Below are 20295 nucleotides of genomic sequence, written 5' to 3'. Positions count from 1 at the left end.
TGATTAATCTGCTCTTTATCTTTGATTCTTATTTGCTGTTTTTTGTTTTTAATTTTTTTTAACATTTATTTATTTTTGAGAGACAGAGAGAGGCAGAGTATGAGCAGGGGAGGGGCAGAGAGAGAGGGAGACACAGAATTTGAAGCAGGCTGCAGGCTCTGAGCTGTCAGCACAGAGCCCGACGCGGAGCTCAAACTCACAAACTGTGAGATCATGACCTGAGCCGAAGTTGGTTGCTCAACCGACTGAGCCACCCAGGCACCCCTTTGCTGTTCTTTTAATGAGAAAAATACACATTAAAAAAATACTTCAAGGAGCTTCGTCTCCCCTAGACTCCTAATTCTTGTCCTTCCTTGTGTGACTACTGTTTTCTCATTAATGTCTCATTTTCATATCCTGTCTTTAAAAACAAAAACCAAGAAGTTATTTTCTTATATCTGCCTTGTCATTTTAAACCTATATTATTTATATCTTGTGTGTGATATTCAGACCGAAGTATTTCCTTATTTAGAAATCACTGCCATGAGCACTAGAACTCAAGGCAGCAAACAAATGCCGCTGCAGGATTCTACAACATTGTACTGGATGAGCTCTGGAAGGGGAGGCAGCAACTGATTTTTTGGGATCACTGAGAAAGTCTTAGAAAATAAGTGATATTGCACCTGGTGCTTGAAGAGAAGTGGTTCATGATACGCAGGCAATGGAGAAGAAGGGAGTGGAGGAGAAGGCATCGCAGGCACGGGGATGTGCCAAGGCTTAGAATTTTAAAATAACATGGCTTTGGTGGAAAAGGGGCAGAAAACTCTGGAATTTAAAAAAGAGGGAGATGGCAAGTCATTCCCATGTCAATTATTGGGAGGAAAGGGGGCATAGGTTTGGAAACAGCATGCACTTGAACCTGTGTCATGGGGAAGACAGATGTACAGATGTGAGAACAGCAATGTCAATTTAACTGCTATGATGCTATGAAGTCTCTGCCTAGATAGTGAAAGTAATTAGTATTAAGTTCCAAACACAGCTCATCCCAGTTACATGAAAGCTGGCAGAAGAAGGGGGAGGAGTACAGGTGACTAAAGCTGTCTGTCTGGTAGTCCAGATCCCCCAAAGACATTTAGAATAAGTACAACATACTAGTTTAAAAAAAAATCTACCAAAGTGTCCACAAGTCCTAGCTCACTGAGCAGAAATGTGTGTCTAAAAAACATACAAGTCTCTCTTTGAAAACACATTATTTCCTCAGATGAAAGGGGCAGTCATTATCTCACAAAATTAGGGAGGGAGAAATATGGTATTTCAAAAAAAAAAAAAAAAGAATGAAAGAAACTTGAGCAAAACTCCAGCAAATCATAACCCCTTTAAGTTAGAATTAATCATTATCCAGATTGGTATTGAGCAAAACTCTGCTGCAATATGGCAAGTGACTGTGGGGGAAAAGTTACAATCAAGAAAAGATCGTAAATAGAAAAGAACTTTGGGTTATATAAATATTACCTTAGAGAATCAGATTCTAAAGCGAAAACAAACAAAAAAAGCAAAGCAATGTATATGTTTTTCTTGTTTCTTCAGGTTTTCCTGTTATGAGGTAGCATATTCTCGCCAATTAGAAAAATCACTCATATCTACTTGCATTAGACATGATATTTTCATCTTCTTTACATTCATGAAAACAGATTCACTCCCCAACACCCCAAACCCACTAAGTCCCTCTATTACAAAAACTTAAGATTTTTATTTACGTAAGTACAAATATGCATTCTGAAAAAGAAAGTCTGCAGCGCCGAATTTAGAATTGTCCAAATTAGTGATGATATTTGATATTAAAAATAAGTATAAACTTTACTATTTATTTATTTAATAGGTCTTATCTGTCAAGGAAAAAGTTTCCAATAATACTTTATTTGGATACACATATTAATCTATCAGGATTTCATAGGAAATGATGCATCTTTTTTCCCTAAATAACCTGCCAAATTACCAAGTCACATTAGTATTCTGTATTTTTCACCTCCACCACCTTTGCCCTATTGTCTCCCCAAACTGCACACTATGATGGCCACAGGAGATACAGACAAGTCATTTTTAAAAACTATTATCCTTACCTGCTAAGGATAAGATCTGATCTTAGAGGAATAATAGCAACTGACCAGATTGGTATAACCATGGAAAAAAATGGTTGCAAATGACCACTTCTTTATTGATGCAACTGAAGGAAATGACCAGATACAATGCATAGCTCCAAGTAGGTACTCAGTAAACAGTAGTCCATACTATTACTTTGGCTAGCCTTTTTGGTTCTCATATCCCTAGGTCCTCTCTAATTTCAGACCAGGTACAACTGGGACTAGAAAGCTTTGTAAGACATCAGGTTGAATTTCCTAACCTGTTCACCCCACCACTAACCAGGCAGCTAAAAAAATAAGAACTCTTCCATTTGAGACTAGTGAAAATGACAGTTTCTTTCCCTTCCTAAAAGGCAATATATCCCCCTCCTGCCATAAGTCCCAGTTCACTAGTAAACACATAAAGTCATTTATGAGTTCTGTAAATTTGTTGAAAAGTCAAGGTTTTGCTGTTCCACATAGTTTAATTTTCCCAGATGCATTTTGTACATTCATGTCTGAGTATGGGGGAAGTGTTCTTCTTGGACCTCCCTCTGCTCATTTCTGATCAAATTTCATTAAAAGTTATATTCTTCTAGTTGGCATTCCTAAAATGGACTGCCTGTTTCTGAAAAGATTAAGGTGAGCTTTGGCATTCCCTAGTTACGCCTAGATTGACACATAGTTCTGTTTTTCATTCATTTCCTATTTAACACAGTTGGTGAATGCATGGCAGGGTTTACTGAACTACTTGTGAGTTTTCAATATAATTTCCTTTCAAGAAATGTTTCTTCTTAAAATAACTTTAATATGCAACAGCCATGTTTATTCTAAACTATTTATTTTCATTCCTCCTACCAGCATTTTTTAGTGTATGTCTGCCCAGTCCTCAATTACCTGTCACCTCAAACATTCGCTTCTTGAATGAAGTGACAACATTTCCATCCTTCCGCCTGAGTAAGGGGCTGCTTCTCCTCTCTGCCACTTTCTGTTTTAACCTGGACCGCACCTTCAAGTTGGGCTCAGAGGCTGGGGATTGAGACAAAGAAAATAGATAAAAATTAAAAAATAGAGAGCCAGCTGCTCCTGTGTATAAAAAACGGCTCACCCTTTTCTTGGTTCCTGCTCATCTCAAATTAAAATTCCAACCATGTAAAATAAGGCATTAACTCTAAATGAATGAAACAGACAAATATAGTAATTATTTTTATGAAATGTGCAAAATGTTTTCCTACTTCTCTATGAAGTGAAAAAAGAGTAAAAATATAAAGTTTTCTACTTATTTTATCTGACAGAATTGGGATTGCTGGGAGGTTTAATCATTAAATATGTTTGGGTCAGAGTAAGATTTATTATACGTCATTGTCAGCTCTTTTAATTCTCCCAAGGGTGAAACGCAATACCACAAAAACAGTACCCTGATGTGATTTTAGAGACTCTGGCCTGACTTCTGGTAATAAGAAGACACCTCTGTAGCATATAATTTATGTCTAATTCTGATTCCTGGAATATTTCTTTGTCGGTAGTTTCTAACCTGATATCCTGAGAAAATATACTTGGTATATTAACACCAAACCAAGAAGAATCATTATGAATAAAACTTTCTACACATTTTGTATACAATCAAATAGAAAGAAAGGGTGGCCAAGCCTTAGATTTGAAAGTTCCGAGTTAGGTTATATGTTCCAAAGTACAAATGCACATTATACATTAGTATACATACATTAGTATTTCTTTGGTTAAACTATTCTAGGTAGTGATGTTCTCTAATTTAGTAATTATGTATTAGGCTTCTACGTAATTATACTCTAGAAGAATGGGAACACTGGAATGAGCCCCTATGTAGTACAAGTCAGTGATGGTAACGAAAATGGTGATGACGTTGATGATAACAGTTATGAAAAGAGTGTTTCCAATGACAACTAACATTCATGTAATGATTCCCATGTTCACTACTGTTGTAAACACTTTGTTAATATTAACTTGTTTAACCATAAGAAAAAATCTATATGGGACAGATTCTATTTATACCTTGATTAGATTAATGAGGCAACGAACACAGAGAGGGTAAGTAACTTGCCCAAGGTCTCAGAGGTAAAAAGGGATGACACCATGATCTGTACCTAGATAATCTAGATCAAGTCTATTCTTCTAAATACCAAAATATTTCTGCTCCACCCTTCCTTGTATATGAACATCATAACAATTATAAACCTTTTCCCAAAGCATTACTAATCATCTGCGTTAGATATGATGGTATCATGCAGCTAGAGTTTTCGGTGAGTGAAATGTTTTCTTTGAAGGAATTTTGTATTTTTGCCTGACTGCAAAGTGTGTCAAAGTAAAACTTAACAATCTTTTCTTTCTTATCCCTCTTTATTATTGATTTGTTTTTATGTTTAGACTTCAAATATCTGCATGTTCATTTTGTCTTTTTGTTTTCTGTTTCCCTTCTCTGCAGCTTGATGTTGGATGAAGAACCCCTACATTTTACCTTTACTTGGAATGAACTTGGTGAAATAGGAACTTGAAAGAAATATCCAGTTATAAAAATAAAACAAGTTAATTTTTTTTGTGTTATATACCTGATTTTATGGCTGAAAACCCTGAAAAGGTAGAGATGGGTGGCTTGAAAGTATTGCAAAAGTAGAAAATGAAAAAGGGGGTAGGCAGAGAGCAGGACTGAGAACAAGAAGCTCAGGGCCGGAGCCCTGATATGTACCATTTCCCGGGGCCCCCACCTTGAGGCAAAGAAGGTAAACAGTTTGGGTAAAGGATTAAGGTTCTTCCAGACCTTCCAGGAGTTGACAGTCCACTTTATCTTAGTGGAGAAGTCTGAATTTGAATTACTAGCATCTGATTCAACCAGGATTAAAGGGAGAAAATAAAACTGTATTAATTCACTTAGATATGTTTCCCTGTACATGTTTATTTTTAAATTCCTTTAAAACACCAATTGTTGTCTCTAAAAAGCTGTAAGTTAATAAATATATTCATCTGAAACCTAGAAAGGAAGGAATGAGGAATCTCTATGTACTAACTCTTATTGCTTTCCACTGTGGCCTTGCTTATAACCTGAAGACAAAAAATTACAGATTCTCAGACTTTGATCTAGACATGCCTTGATGATGAAATCTAAGTATAAAATGCTACCGATTGGCTCTCCAGAGGAAGACTATCAATTGATTAATCACTTTAAAGGATGGAGTAGGAAATGCACTATGTTTTCAGTGAGAAGAGGTGAAGTCCACTTCGCAGCTATGGGATATTCAGTAAGACTCTAGTACTTTCTGAGCCTGGCTCTTCATTTCTGAAACATAAAAATCTAAGACTTCCTTTATTTTAGAGCTATGGCCACCTGATTAGATACCTGAAAATAACTGTGAAGATCTAGATGAATGCACGGGAAGGAAAGGTTTATGGAACTTTCATTACTGCTGCTACTGTTAAGGATGGCAGGAATGACCCGGTCAGAACTGGGTCCCCACTCTCCTGATTTTCAGTCCAGCCCCCTTCCCTCTCCTAACACACGGCACCAGTTGGGGCCAAGTTTCTGCAATCAAGACTAAAATGTGCCAAAAAGCTTGGAAAAACAGCATATGCCATTTAAACATTCTACGTGAAACCTAGAATTCCGTAAGCTTTTCAGGGAAAAGAAAATGATTTGTCAGGTCAGCACATAGCTTTAATTCCTATGTTTGTTTCAGAGTGGGCTGGATATACAGTTCTAAAATTTCTTTCAAAGGTCGACACAAAAAAAGTGAACACCAGACTAGGAATGAGAACTGGGTTCTGGTCTTGTAGCTATCAGCTACTAAAATCAATAACCTTGAATAATTCCTAGTCTCTGAATGTCAGTTCATTTATGCAAATCAGCTATAGATTACTAGTAGGGCATGGAGTACATTGGCTTTGGGTGAATTACTTTGTATCTTTAAACCTCAGTTTTTCATGTTAAAATGGGGACAGTTTTTTTTTCCCCCTCCATGTGCCCCAATAGACTCCATTTTACATCTTTGTCTGAGCCCATAAGGCTGAGTACTGGGGTTGCATCACTCTAGTCCTTTGCTGGTTTTATTTCCTTTGGGCTCATCTATGGGTAGGACTGGTTAGTGATAAAGGATTATGGAGGAGGGAGGGGCCAGGGTATCCTCTGCTCTCTCTGCCTCAGTGTTGCATCACTGGCTAGAGTTTTGTTTCTTTCTGATTTCATCTCCCTCCAGAGGCTTCTGCTCCATGGTTCCAGCTTTCCCAGCACTCCAGAAACATTGTTTCCTCTCCTTGCTTTTTCAACCCTAGGGGTGGGAATCGTTTCTTGCTGCTATTTTCTGGGTGCCTCAACATCCCTAAGCAGTTGTAAAGTACTCCTTTCATAAAAGTCTATGACCAATATTGTGAAGGTTCTGTTTCCTACCAAGACTCTGATTAACCAAGTCCCACGTACTCTGCCAAGTTTTTGTAGAATTAAATTAAATCATGCTCAGTAGAGGATAAACCAGTGCTTCTCAGGGAAGATGTTAACACCATGGGACAATTGGTAATGTGTGGAGATATTTTGGATGGTCAGTATGGAGTATAGCTGTTGGGAATCTAGTGGGTAGAAGCCAGAGATGCTGCTAAACATCCTACAGTGTACATGGCAGATCCCAGAACGAAGAGTTATCTGGACTCAAATGTCTATACTGCCAAGTGTGAGAAACCCTGGGGTAAGAATCTGTAAATGGCAGTTGTTAATGACTATGCTACACTGCGATGATCAAAGAAGATAATACTATCTGTTAGACATTCTCAAAGAGGATGTGGAAGAGTAAGAAAAGATCATTAGAAATCAGGGAGTACTATATATACATCACTTGAAAATAATCAAGTGTTCACTATATTTTTATACTTAGAAATTTATTTCAAAACATTTTTAATATCACTGGTATTTCTATAGAAAGCAAAACAAGTCAACTTCATGTAGAAAGATGTAATTCTCAATTTTTGGTAGGATACTACTTGAAGCATTGTGATATTTATATCTTTATCAGCTGAGGACATAGTTTTTAGTTTTTTTGTTTTTTTTTATAGTTTATTTTTTTGAGACAGAGAGACAGAGACAGAGACAGAGAGAGAGCGCCAGTTGGGGAGGGGCAGAGAGAGAGAGGGAGACTTAGAATCCAAAGGAGGCTCCATGCCGACAGCAGAGAGCCTGATGAGGCTCCTGGGGCTTGTGGGGCTCATACTCAAGAACGGAACCTTCAGATCATGACCTGAGCTGAAGTCAGAAGCTTAACTGACTGAGCCACCCAGACACCCCAAGGACATAGCTTTTTAAAAACTAGGAATCACTGATATTCAGTAAGTGCAACATAAATTTATTTTTTCAAAATATACAATACACTAGGGTGTCCTGGGTGGCTTATCGGTTAAGTGTCCAACTTCAGCCCCAGATCACGATCTCACGGTTTGAGAGTTTGAGCTTACTTCAGATCCTCTGTCTCTCCCCCCCCACCTCTCTGCCTCTCCCCGACTTGTGCACGTGTGCACATGTGTGTCCACATGCTCTCTCTCTCTTAAAAATAAATATTAGAAAATATACACAACGTAAAACTTTTCTAAATAAAGGTCCATATGCACTAGTTATAGTAAAAACTTTCATCTGTATTTCAATACTGGTTTTGAGTCACCAGAGTCACCAAAGACATTAGTATCTCAGTGGTGAGGATGAAGGATGAAATGATAGATAACCATCATTTAGTCATTGCAATGCTTTATAAGCTCACTCCTCATATTTCAGAAGCCCACACACCAAAGCTCAGCATGATATATACCCAAGGCGTAGAATTAATGATCTATTGTGCTGACTCAGTTTGCAGTTAGAGTTAATTCCATTTTTAATGCTCTGGTCTCCCCAAAGGCTGAAGATTTCCATTCCAGTGACTTGCTAATGGGATGCTAATCCTCAAGAGCCCAGAAAGAGATCACTAACTGGGGAGACATTCTGCTTGTATCTCAATGTATTTCATGCCTAGTTGCACTAATTGCCTTTCTATTTTTACCCCATACCCATCGCTCTCTACATCTCAATTAATCACAGAAACAGAAGGCAAGCTTTTTAGTGTGTGTGCCCATCTGAATGCATGTGTCTGCTGAGAAGAAAACCTTGCATGAAAAATTGATTATCATTATTTAAATGAAAACAATCAATATTAAAATAAAGAGGACAGACCTAAAACCTTTTATTCTTTTCACTTAAAAGAAATTTAAAAGAGAACAAAATGAAACAGAAAACATGTGCAAGATGCTTCATGAGCTAAATGTATTTCAAATCTTTCTTTTCATACATGGTGCGGAATGAACTTAGGGGTGGCAGGGTTTGAGAACAAACAACGGGAAAGAAAGAGTAAAGCTAGGTAGCAGAAGCACAGGTTAAAAAATTAGGATTCCAATAGTAACTGACAAAGCCCAGACTTGTCATTTCACTTCAGCTTGTTTTATGTGAGTGTGAGGGTGTCATTTTTGCACACTTACACACACATACAGACATGGAAAGTATTTTTTGCAGAAGCAAAGAGGTCTCAAACAGAAAAAGATCAGACTCAGATTTTACTGCTAACTTTTCATGTACTAATTGCAACCATGGGTGAGTTCTCTGATCTCCGTGAATCATTTTAGTATCTACTACAGAGTAGTAATGATGCCTACCGTACATCATGGTGGATGATTAAAGGGGTGGAATAGAGTACATAGCTCAACTGGCTGGCTGTCACAAAAAAAGTTGTTCAACTGACAGATGTTGAATAAATGAATGTTTAATGTAGTCTATATGTAAGACTAAGAGAAACTTAAAAAAGTAGAAGGATAGAGAGCTACAACTGGTTTACTGCCTTTGCCTATTGCAATGTCACCTATAAAAACAACAAAAATAGTAATTATCCCTTTTCTGATCTTTTACTCAGTATATTTAAATCCACTTTTTTTTGGGGGGGGGCACCTGGGCGGCTCAGTCGGTTGGGTATCCGACTTTGGCTCAGGTCATGATCTCACGGCTGGTGAGTTCGAGCCACGCATCAGGCTCTGTGCTGACAGCTCAGAGCCTGGAGCCTGCTTCAGATTCTGTGTCTCCCTCTCTCTCTGCCCCTCCCCTGCTTGTGCTGTCTCTCTCTCAAAAATGAATAAAGATTTAAAAAAATAAATAAAATAAAATCAATTTTTTGTTGGTAATTGACTACATATTTTTTTCAATATTTTTACTTACCTGTTTATAATTTCTTTTTTTTCATTTTTTAATGTTTATTTTACTTTTTAGAGAGAGAAAAAGAGGGGGAGAGAGAGAGAGAGAAAAGTGTGAGTGGGGGAGGGGCAGAGAGAGAGGGAGACACAGAATCTGAAGCAGGCTGCAGACTCTGAGCTGTCAGCACAGAGGATGCAGGACTCGAACTCATGGACTGTGAGATCATGACCTGAGCTGAACCCGGACTCAACCGACTGGGCCACCCCGGTGCCCCTATAATTTCTACTTTATTTAGTTGCTGTCTTAAATACATCACCATCTACTAAGAATGATGCTTACTGTGTGCACTTTGTCCTTATTCCCTTTTAATTCTAAATTATGAACATTCTTTACACCAATAATTGAGACAAAAATTCAATACCACGTATCATGGTATACAGATGTTCTTCATTCTCATTTGAAATGATCATAAGGATAAAAGGAAGAAATTTCCATTGAGTAATGGCCAATAATACTATTAATTAAGAGCACCTGGGTGGTTCAGCCGGTTAAGCACCCAACTCTTGATTTCAGTTCAGGTCATGATCTCATGGGGCTTTGCAATGACAGCACGGAGCCTGCTTGAGATTCTCTCTCTCCCCCCCCTCTGTCCCCCACTTGCGCACACCCTCTCTCTCCAAATAAATAAATGTTTAAAAAACAATACTATTTAGATAATAATTATCAATCAAAATTTAGTACTAGATTAACATATGTCTTTATACTAATGAATATTTGAGATATTCAACAATTTCACCTGCACTGCATGTTTAGCACTGAAATCACAAGTGAAGGTGAGACTTCTGTTGCCAACTTCAGATTCCTTCTCTGGCATTGTCATTCTTCCCTGCTGTACTAGATCTGCGTACTTGTTCACCCAGCCTCTCTCTCTTGCTGGATTTCTCTTGCTCTCTCCCACCCACAGGGCTACCTTAGGAGCTGCCATATTCTAATACTCTGTCACTTGGAACCAAGGACATAAAAGCTATCATTCATTCACTCTCTTCTGAATGCCCTTTAGGAAGATTAGGTTTCCTGTCTGAGTCACTTCTCCCTTTCAGGGTAGCAGTGTAGGAATCCATTCCATGTGAACTGTTCAATTAAGTAATCATTCCAATTATGAAAAGATACTTTGGGGACATAGAAAATTCTCTAATCTAGTTTATCTGAAGATCTGGGTTACTCTAATTAAAACTTTTCATAATTAGACAAAGGCTATGTATTTGCAAAGTCAGCATTCAGAATAATACTACAAATCTAACACAGCTTATATTTTTGGCTCAAATAATACAGATTTTTTAAAAAATTTTTTTCAACGTTTTTTATTTATTTTTGGGACAGAGAGAGACAGAGCATGAACGGGGGAGGGTCAGAGAGAGAGGGAGACACAGAATCGGAAACAGGCTCCAGGCTCCGAGCCATCAGCCCAGAGCCTGACGCGGGGCTCGAACTCACGGACCGCGAGATCGTGACCTGGCTGAAGTCGGACGCTTAACCGACTGCGCCACCCAGGCGCCCCAATAATACAGATTTTTAATGTTATGAGTCAGATTTTGTACATTTTTATGTCAGGAGCAAAGTTTCTAATCTAACTCTTTCTAACTGTAACCATTTAATGATATATAATTCATTCATATGAGTTTTAAAAAAATCATTTCTTTGGTAATTTTAACTTCTAATAACTAGCCACACTTACGGTAATTTATGAATGCAATTCCCTGAAGAAATTATAATACTATTCTTTTTGATTCAGAAATATTATTGTCAACATCTATCCATCTTCTTATTGGGAATATACCAAATATATCTGTTTGTTAAAAAGGATTATTGTCTTTCAAAAAGCATATTGGTATATGTTATGCACATTAGTCAATTTGCAGTGTGGTCTTCTGAAGTGTTTATTTTATAACAACATTTATTGCTGCCTTCTGATTATATAGGTCATACATGTTCAATAATTTTAGAAATGGGGCAAATTGAGTTTTGCCTGCTAATATGTTTCTTTTGTGTTTTGCATATAAAAATATTTGAAAATGAGAATCAAATTATATTTATGATGGCATACTGTTTGTTCACTTAATGCATTATAAGTCTTTTCACAGGCAATTATATATTCTTTAAAATAATTCCATTTATTCTGTTTTTCACTCAAAAATCTATTATGAATCTTTCCCCAAGTAGCTATGTAGTCTTTTAAAAACACATTATAAGGGTGTACCATATGTTATGTAGTCACATTTACATGTGAGTATGCAATAATTTGTTTAAACATTTGATAACTGGATGTTTAGGTGATCTACAGTGTTGCTTGGAAAGACCGCACCAGTGGCATGCATTATTGTGAACCTACGTTCGCACTTGTGAGTATTTCCTTCCATCAGTGTAAACAGGAATTTAACTCTTAGGTTCCTCACAATTGAAAATAACAACACTGGGCGCCTGGGTGGCTCAGTCTGTTAAGCGTCCGACTTCAGTTCAGATCATGATCTCACGGCTCCTAAGTTTGAGCCCTGCGTTGGGCTCTGTGCTGACAGCATGCAGCCTGGAGCCTGCTTCGGATTCTGCATCTCCCTCTCTCTCTTTGCCCCTCCCCATTTGTGTTCTGTCTCTGTCTCTCTCTTAAAAATAAATAGACAATTTTTTTTTAAAAAAAGGAAGAAAGCAACAACAACCTTATTATTATAAAAATTATCAATGGGCATACAGGGCAAAGAGTATTATTAAGTCCTATGAAGCAGCTCAGAGAAGTTGGAAAAACATATGGAGGTCCTGGTAACAGGAATGTGGTCCAGGATGGGGAGGTTGTTAGCCCTGCATGAGCATTTTCCCATAGCACTCATAGATGCTTCATATTGTCAGCCAGAGCAGGCATTCTAAAACTCAAAGGCCCAGGACAAGACACTCAGTTTCTTCTTCTATCTAAGAGCAGTACTCTGTACTGAAAACTGTACCCTTTTTTACACCAGTGTTTCTTCTGAGTGCCTGGTGCTTACCTGGCTTCGTTAGCACTTAGTGGAAATGAATGAATAAATGAATACAAAACTTGCTACTCAATGCTAGATTTAAGAAAAAAAAAATACTAGGACAAACAAAGGAGAAAATAAGAATTTTCCTTGAATTTTTAGGACATTTAAAGTACAAATTCCCATTTTTAAGGAATAATATACTTTAATCAAACAATATGATTCTGGACAAAAACAAATTATAATTTATACAGTATTTCATCACTTTTTTATAGTTAAAATGAAAACTTTCTATTTAGTTGGTTCCATTGTTTAATGTCATTTAATTAAGATTCTATTGAGTAACAATACTGATAACATAGGCTGCAAGTTCCATGAGGGCTGGGAACGGGTACAGTTATGTTTCCATTGCTTATTCAGTACTTATGCAATACCTACTACATAGAGTAAATCTGTAAGTTATTTATTGAACAAATGAATGAATCAATGAATGTGAAAAAGTGTGTGTTAAACACTGAGGCAACTGCCTCATCAATAAAATAGAAAGCCTTTTTCTCCTAGGTACTCAAGGTCTAACAAAAATGAATGACAGACTGTGATCAATGCCATGCTATAAGTATAAGCAGGTTGTGGCTGTAAGGCACAGAGGGGGAAATCCTGGGGGCTGAGTGAGATACTGACAGGCCGACCTGGGAGGAAAGTACAATTCTATATGGAGAAAACAACCTTGTCCAGGGGAAGGTGCTGGCAAATTCAAGGAATGAATATTGAGTATGCTAACACATTGAGAAAGGGATACTAAATGGAAAATAAGGCTTCAAAAAAAATCAAGCAAAATTTAGCTAAATTATGCAATACTAAGAGAGGATATTTGATATATATCTTCAAACTCTCTTTCTTTCTTCTTAGCAGACAAGCGTGCATCTTTCCCATTCAAACAAAACTAAGCCCTCCTAAGATATAAATTATTAGCTACTATCTGTAGTTATACTTTAATTCACAGTCAATCAAGCTTTTTTTTTTAAGTAGCCTTAAACTTGCCACCACCACTTCCTAACCTCAAACCACTGCAATATGGCTCTAACCTTCACTGTTTCACTGAAATTACTCCACCACACATAGTGCTCAGAACAGTAGATGTCATAATTTTGTGTCTATTCTCAGTACTTAGCAACTACACAGACTCATGGTAAGTCTCAATAAGCAGTTGCTAAATGAATAAATGCATGCTTACACATATTCAAGCATGAAAGGAAACTTAATTAAAGGTTGGGTTTCAAATGTTGTTGAGAAGCAAAGTAGATGAACTTCAACTTTTCTAATTCCTAAAAATTTCTTGATGTTCAGTGTTATGGCAAGAAGTCTTATAGATCAGATGTGGAATGCAGAAGGAATTTCATTTTTCTGGCAAGCACGAAAAATAACATGTTTTGGATTCCAGGAAATCATATCCCCTAAGTCTAGAATACCTTCATATTTATCTAGACATGTATCTAGAATACTTCCTTTTATACATTTTAATATTTTAAGTATAAGATATTTACCTAAATAAGGACAAATTCTGAAAATCCATACTTCGAAAATACAGTAAAATGTTGAATTATCACTTCATTGAAATAAACTAGATTAAGGGCATATTCAGTCTTCTTCAATCCAGTTTCTAAAATCTATTAAGACATTTTTTTAACGCGTATTTTTGAGAGAGAGAGCACACAAGCAGGGAAAGGGCAGAGAGAGGGAGACACAAAATCCAAAGCAGGCTCCAGGCTCTGAGCTATTGGCACAGAGCCCGAGGCAGGGCTCGAACCCATGAGCAGTGAGATCATGACCTGAGCTGAAGTTGGATGCTCAACTAACTGAGCAACTCAGGCGTCCCTCTAAAATGTATGTTTTAACCCACAGCCTAAAGGTTTATAATAAAGTCTTACTTCTAACTAGTATTTTACAACTTAAATAATATGCTACTTTGGGGGTTATCTGAATTTATAGATATATTTATATCTTTTTAAAATAAAAGTCCTCTTTAGTTCTAAAATTCCACACTTATAAATAAAAATTCAGAATACATTACTTAAACATGCTAATAATATTTCAGGAATGAACGAATTCCTGTCTATGCATGAAAGAAATTATACAATGATGTACTTTACAGTTTTATTTACTTCCCTTATTATATGTATCCTTTATATACTTTTTCAAATAGAAATGTCATGAAGAATAGTTTTATTTGTGATGTAAAACTTTTTAACACTTTCTACCCAGATACTTCATAAGAGCTATAGGTATAAACATAGATGTGAATTGATTTCATGACAGAGTGAGGGCCATCTGAATGGGTGAGATCTGCATAGGGACAGCCCAGTATTTGATAGGGACACAATTTCTCCCAGGAAACAAGCATACAGTCAGGATTGTATGGTCCAGAAAATTAACACCTATCACCTAATAACTCTCTGGGTATCACCATAAATCTAACCTTATTTGTGCTCTCAGCATGAACCTTACTTGGTCACATTAATAAGAGTCTGGCACTGATTCCCAGTCTTGATTCTGCCACTGTGGTATGATTTGGGTAAAATATTATTCAATGTCTCTATGCCTCAATTTTCTTGCCTGAAAATGTGACATTCTCCTGACTTTAAAGAGTTCATAAGTATTAAAGAGAATGATATCCAGTAAATATAGTAAAATCACTGTCTAATCTTAAATGCTGTAAACCTTACTTTCTTCAAATATATGGCTTTAAACTTTTAAAAACTTTTTTCTCTTATGTTTATTTAAAAATTTTCAGTTCATTCCCATAAAACTATAAAATTGCTATCTAGCTTGCTACTTTGTTTCCTTTTTTTTTCTTCTGACTTGCCCAGTTTACAACTCTCCAAAAGCAGTTACTCAATCTTATTCCCACAAAATATTACTGTGAACTATGTTCTTAAAAATTACTTCATAAAGAATCTTCCTATATTTTTAAATACCTAAAGAGATGTATACTAGATGTATACTAGTTCCTAATATTACTCTATACATTTATTTATTCATATAAGAGTAATTTTATCGGTGCCTATTGTAAGCTCTCTGAATACAATAGCAAACAAGCTATAGGTATTATCCTCAAAGATTTCTCACAGAATCTTAATTTTAATATAGACATATATTCATGAAGATATGTCCAGATTTATTTTGGCAAATATGTTCGGAATAAGGAATGTAGTGTGTATTTAGGGTAGCTCTGTGGGTGATAAAAAGGCACCAAGTAAAGCTTAACAAAGGGGAAGTATGTATTAGCTAAGCATTTACAGAAAAGTATGAACTATCCAAGCATACAGTGGAGGAAGAGCAATGACTATTTGGAAAATCAGGTGTGAATGGCTTATGTGAATGTGAAGCAGAGAGTTCTTCTGGGACTGTAACTTGTTTGGGACTGCTCATGCAAGTGGTATGAGAGGGTGGAGTGGAGAAAGGTTACAGAGAAGGCTACATCAGGAGGGGAGAAGGCAAGAGAAAGTTTGTGAATACCATGTAAGGATTTTAGCCTTCAAGATGACAGAAGAAGTATCACGGGGGCACCTTGTTGGCTCAGTCAGTAGAGCATCCAACTCCCGATCTCAGGATCCTGAGTTTGAGCCCCACCTTGAGTGTAGAAATTACTTAAATTAATTAATTAATTAAAAAAAGAAGAGTTATTACACGAGTCTTAAGTAGGAGGATAGGAACACTAGATTTAAAATTTAAAAAGACAGAGAGTTGACTGGCCAAAGTTATGCTGGAGTCAGAGAATGGTCAACCACTGGAATGGGCATTGAACTAAATGGGTATTGAACTGCAACAGACTGCATATTGAGGAAGGGAAGGTTTAAGAGCAAGCGATGACAGAAGATTCTACAATAAGATAGAGGACAACCAGTTCCCCAGTTTTCTGGATTAGCTCACTATGTAGAAGGTGGTTCCACTAGTCTCCTCAGGCAATCGCATTGTGCGGTTTAGTTTAAGTGGCTTTCTGGTCAATCTTGCCATGCACATTTATATTGTTTAGTGTTTAATTACTACTACTTGTAACTGTTATCTGCTTCACTATAATTTTGAGTCTTTCAGTGCAACCATTAGGAACATTTGGCCCTTCAAAACCCCTGACACCCAACTAGGTGCCATGGATAAACAGCACCAATAACAAAGGGTCAGCACTGATATCTAAACAACAGGAGTTTGTCCTTCACCTGGCTCAAACTCTAGCTACCTTACTTCCTGTTCTTCTTCTTCCGTTTCAAAACCTTCCAAGTCATTTGGGCAGATCTTGTTATTATTTTCCTTTACAAATTTTGCTTTTGTAAACTTTATGTTTTGGAATGTTCTCAGTAATTCACTTCTGCCTCAATGGAATTCACAGCTTCATTATCTTTATTCTAGATTTTCTTTGTAATACATATTTATAAGAAAACAAAAATATCTATCTCAGACTGATGTAAAAGGCAACATTTTGCCTCTGGATTTATTAAGGTCACCTCAGAGTCCTTCTCTAGACAGATCTTCAGTTAAACACCTTCTATTAGCCAACTTTCTCTGGATAACTATCTAGATAAATAGATCTCAAACTTCAAATAAACTGGTGAAGAAGTACTAAGTGAAAGGATTCTATACAATCATCATTCTAATAAAAACTCTAAATTAGTTGTGGTAGGCAGAATAAGGCAACAGAGATGTCTATGTATTACTCTCCAGAACGTGTGACTGTTACTTTACATGGTGAAAAAATAATTAAGGTTGCAGATGGATTTATGGTTGCTAATTAGCTCATTTAAAGAGAAGGAGATTATCCTGGATTGTCCAGGTGGGCCCAGGATAATCACAAGTGTCTTTTGAAAATACTAAAAAGAGAGGCAAAAGAGTGCCAGAGCAATGCAGTTCAAGACTCAACTAGTCACTGCTGGCTTCGAAGAGGGAAGTGGGCCACGAGCCAGAGAATGCAGGCAGCCCCCAGAAGCTGGAAACATCAAGGAGATGAAAATGCCCCTAGAGCCTCTAGAAAGGAACACGGCTCTGCTGACACCTCAATTTTAGCCCAGAGAGACCCATTTTGGACTTCTGACCTCCAGTACAGAAAGATCATAAATATGTGTGTTTTAAGGTACTAAGTTTGTAGTAATTTATTACAGGAGCCATAGGAAGCCAATACAGCATTCCAGTGAATTCCAAGGTTGGCATTGTTTTGCAAGTAGCATATTCTTAAATACTGGTTACGATTAGATCAGGTTTTACTGTGCTATGTTTTTATTGCATTATTTTTAGGTAAGAAGTCAGATATTAAAGAAAACTATTAAGATATATGCTCATCAGTTAGCAAAATACTAGGACAATAATTAAAATTAATATTTACTATTTTATCATATTTAATTTTCTATAAAAGGTAAAAGTTTTATTAATATATATTTTATTTGTGAAAAGATAGAAAGGAGAAAAAAGAGACAAAAACAGAGCTTTTTTCTTTATTTTTTCTGTTAAAGATCCATAAGGGTGTAAGCTAAAGATCATTTATTTTAACCCTGAAATGCTAAGAATACTTTGTACATATTAAATAGCCATGATAAGCAAGCACTTTCCAAAATGCACTCAAGTGGGAACATTTTACTGTTTTTTCCTTCACAGATTCCATTTGAGATATTAGATTATTAAGCCAAAAAACAACTGTATTATAAGGCCCATTCCTAAACACAATTTCCCTTTTTTAGTGCAATGTAAGTTAGAGGAGAGAGAAAAAAAACGGTTTAAACATCTAATTAGCCAGTTTCAAAATGTAGTTAATTAAAATAATTTTGCTTTTATATATGATCTTCATGGTATGAGATACAATTCCAGTCTCCTACAACTTAATCAGATGAATATAAAATGTAACGTTCCATCTGGTAAATCAATTTAACAGACATAATTGTGCCCCACCATAACTCAATAAGACACTGAGGAAAACCATTGAAATGCTATTTCCTTTTCTTTAGAAGAGAATTATGTACAATTTCAGCATGCTTTGCATTTCTAAAAGTTAAAGTCAACAGGGAGGTATCACTCTCCTTTACATGAGTTTCCCATGAGAAAATCAACAGCAAAGTATAAAGCCTGTGCTGTTATTCCTGAAACACTCCATAATACTAACTTGGCTTTAACCAGAACATATTATTTGGCAGCTAAAACCTTTAATTAGAGTTGTGGTTTGAACAGATTTTCACGGAATTTATGTTCTATCAGGGCTCAAAGAACAGCATTGTTTTTCTTACCAGTTTATTCTATTTCAGGTGGTTTAAATGTTGTACTTGAGCTAGGAGTGGAAAAAAAGAGAATGTTGCTGATTCTCATTTAATTGGTTTTAATTATGACTGGACATTTCTGAAGGAGAACTAATAGCAATAGGACAAGAGGAGAGCCCCTTTAACTGAGACACACCCTTTAACTATTATTAACTGAGCACTTGCTTTGTGCCAAGTTGTATATTAGGTATTATGGGAGGAAAAATATATATCTAAAAAAGAGTGAGATGGTAGGGAAAGGTCTTCACTTGGTGATGGACTGGAAAAGAGGAGACAAAAGACAAAGCCAAGATGAATCTCACAGTCAACCCTGTGTGATTAGAGCAGAGGTTTTAGCAGAATAGAGGAAATCAGGAGTAGAAGCATGTCTTGAAGTGGAAGGTGTGAGGGTCAACTTTTTTTTTTTTAAGTTTATTTATTTTGAGAGAGAGAAAAAGAGAGCTTGTGCATGTGTGGGGGAGGGGCAGAGAGAGAAGGAGAGAAAGAATCTCAAGCAGGGTATGTGTGATCAGTGCAGAGTCCAATGCAGAGCCCCATTACGGGCTTGATCTCACAAACTGTGAAATAATGACCTGAGCCAAAATCAAGAGTCAGAGATCAACTACCCAGGTGGCCTAGTGAGGGTCAACTTTTAAACCTGGGAGGTGACAATAATGGCAGAACATCTTGGGAATGTCAGCCTGGAGCCTATGGAGAGGTTGAGAATTAGAGATGTAGATTTTGACCATAAATTTAAAGGTAAAAATGAAAATGGTCCTGATCAGTCTGTTCATTTTACGAATGAGAAAGTTGAGTTAAACCCTGCTGTCAGAGGTACCTACTGATAAGACTGAATAAGAACTAGAATTAAAGCCTTTAATAGGCTGATGATAATGAAAACGTGGGAAAATTAAAACAATGAAAAACAACATGCAGAGAGGAGGAGACAACTGAACTTGAAAAATCCCATGTTTCCATGGGCTGCATGCAGAAAGGATGCAGTAAGGAAACAGAGAGGGGAAGCAGATGAATGGAAGAGTAGCATTAAAATTAAGCTTTAAAGGAGAAAGAGTAAGAATTGGTGAGTGGAGACAAAAGCCACAAAAGATAAAGGAAAAAAAAAACTAAGAAAAAGCCATAGATTTAGGGATTTGTAAGTCACCGGTGTCCTATGAGAATAATGATAAGGAAGAGAAAAATGAGTTAAATCAGATGATATACATTTCTGTAACATCATAACCTAGCAGAATAACTAAGCAGAATAGATGCTCAGTAAGTGTTATTCTGAATTCAATTGTATATGTAATGATGGAATAGATTTAAATTTTGACAACAAAGGGAAGAGGGAAAACCTAGAACGAGGGATGTGAATTTTTATTGATTTTTATTACTTTAAGAAAGGGGTCAATTTTGAAAGTCGAAAACATTCCGGAAGGAACTTGTTAATAGGAAGACTTAAAAAATGCTTGCCTTCTGGGGATAAGGTTAACAGCAAAATCTCCTAGAGATTTTGAGATACTGAGCTCCTGGAAAGCAAAGATGGCCTCTTCGTCAGCTCTGTGTGCCCTGAGTGAGAACAATTTCTGGCCCAGAGTAAGTGCTGAATAAAAGTCAGCTCTCATTTCCCTCTGCTACCATCTCATTCAGCAAAATCAAAAGAGGGCACCTTTGAAAACTGCCTCTTTCCTTGCAATAGTTTAAATTAG

The 20295-nt window shown here is 36.7% G+C and overlaps 1 protein-coding gene across 4 annotated transcripts in view; it reads right to left on the bottom strand.

The window, feature by feature from the left end:
* Positions 1 to 20295, bottom strand: part of HDAC9 (histone deacetylase 9) — a 903132-nt gene that overhangs the window by 371142 nt on the left and 511695 nt on the right. For 2 of the 4 annotated variants that reach the window (XM_049642883.1, XM_049642880.1), the window contains exon 8: positions 2997 to 3128. The exons of the other annotated variants lie outside the window; for them this stretch is intronic. In XM_049642883.1, the coding sequence (XP_049498840.1) occupies positions 2997 to 3128 (132 nt within the window). The remainder of the gene's footprint in view (positions 1 to 2996; positions 3129 to 20295) is intronic. 4 annotated transcript variants of the gene reach the window in all.

This window comes from Panthera uncia, chromosome A2 (assembly GCF_023721935.1).
Source record: "Panthera uncia isolate 11264 chromosome A2, Puncia_PCG_1.0, whole genome shotgun sequence".
In the NCBI taxonomy this organism is placed as follows: domain Eukaryota; kingdom Metazoa; phylum Chordata; class Mammalia; order Carnivora; family Felidae; genus Panthera; species Panthera uncia.
This window is presented reverse-complemented; position numbering and strand designations above follow the sequence as displayed.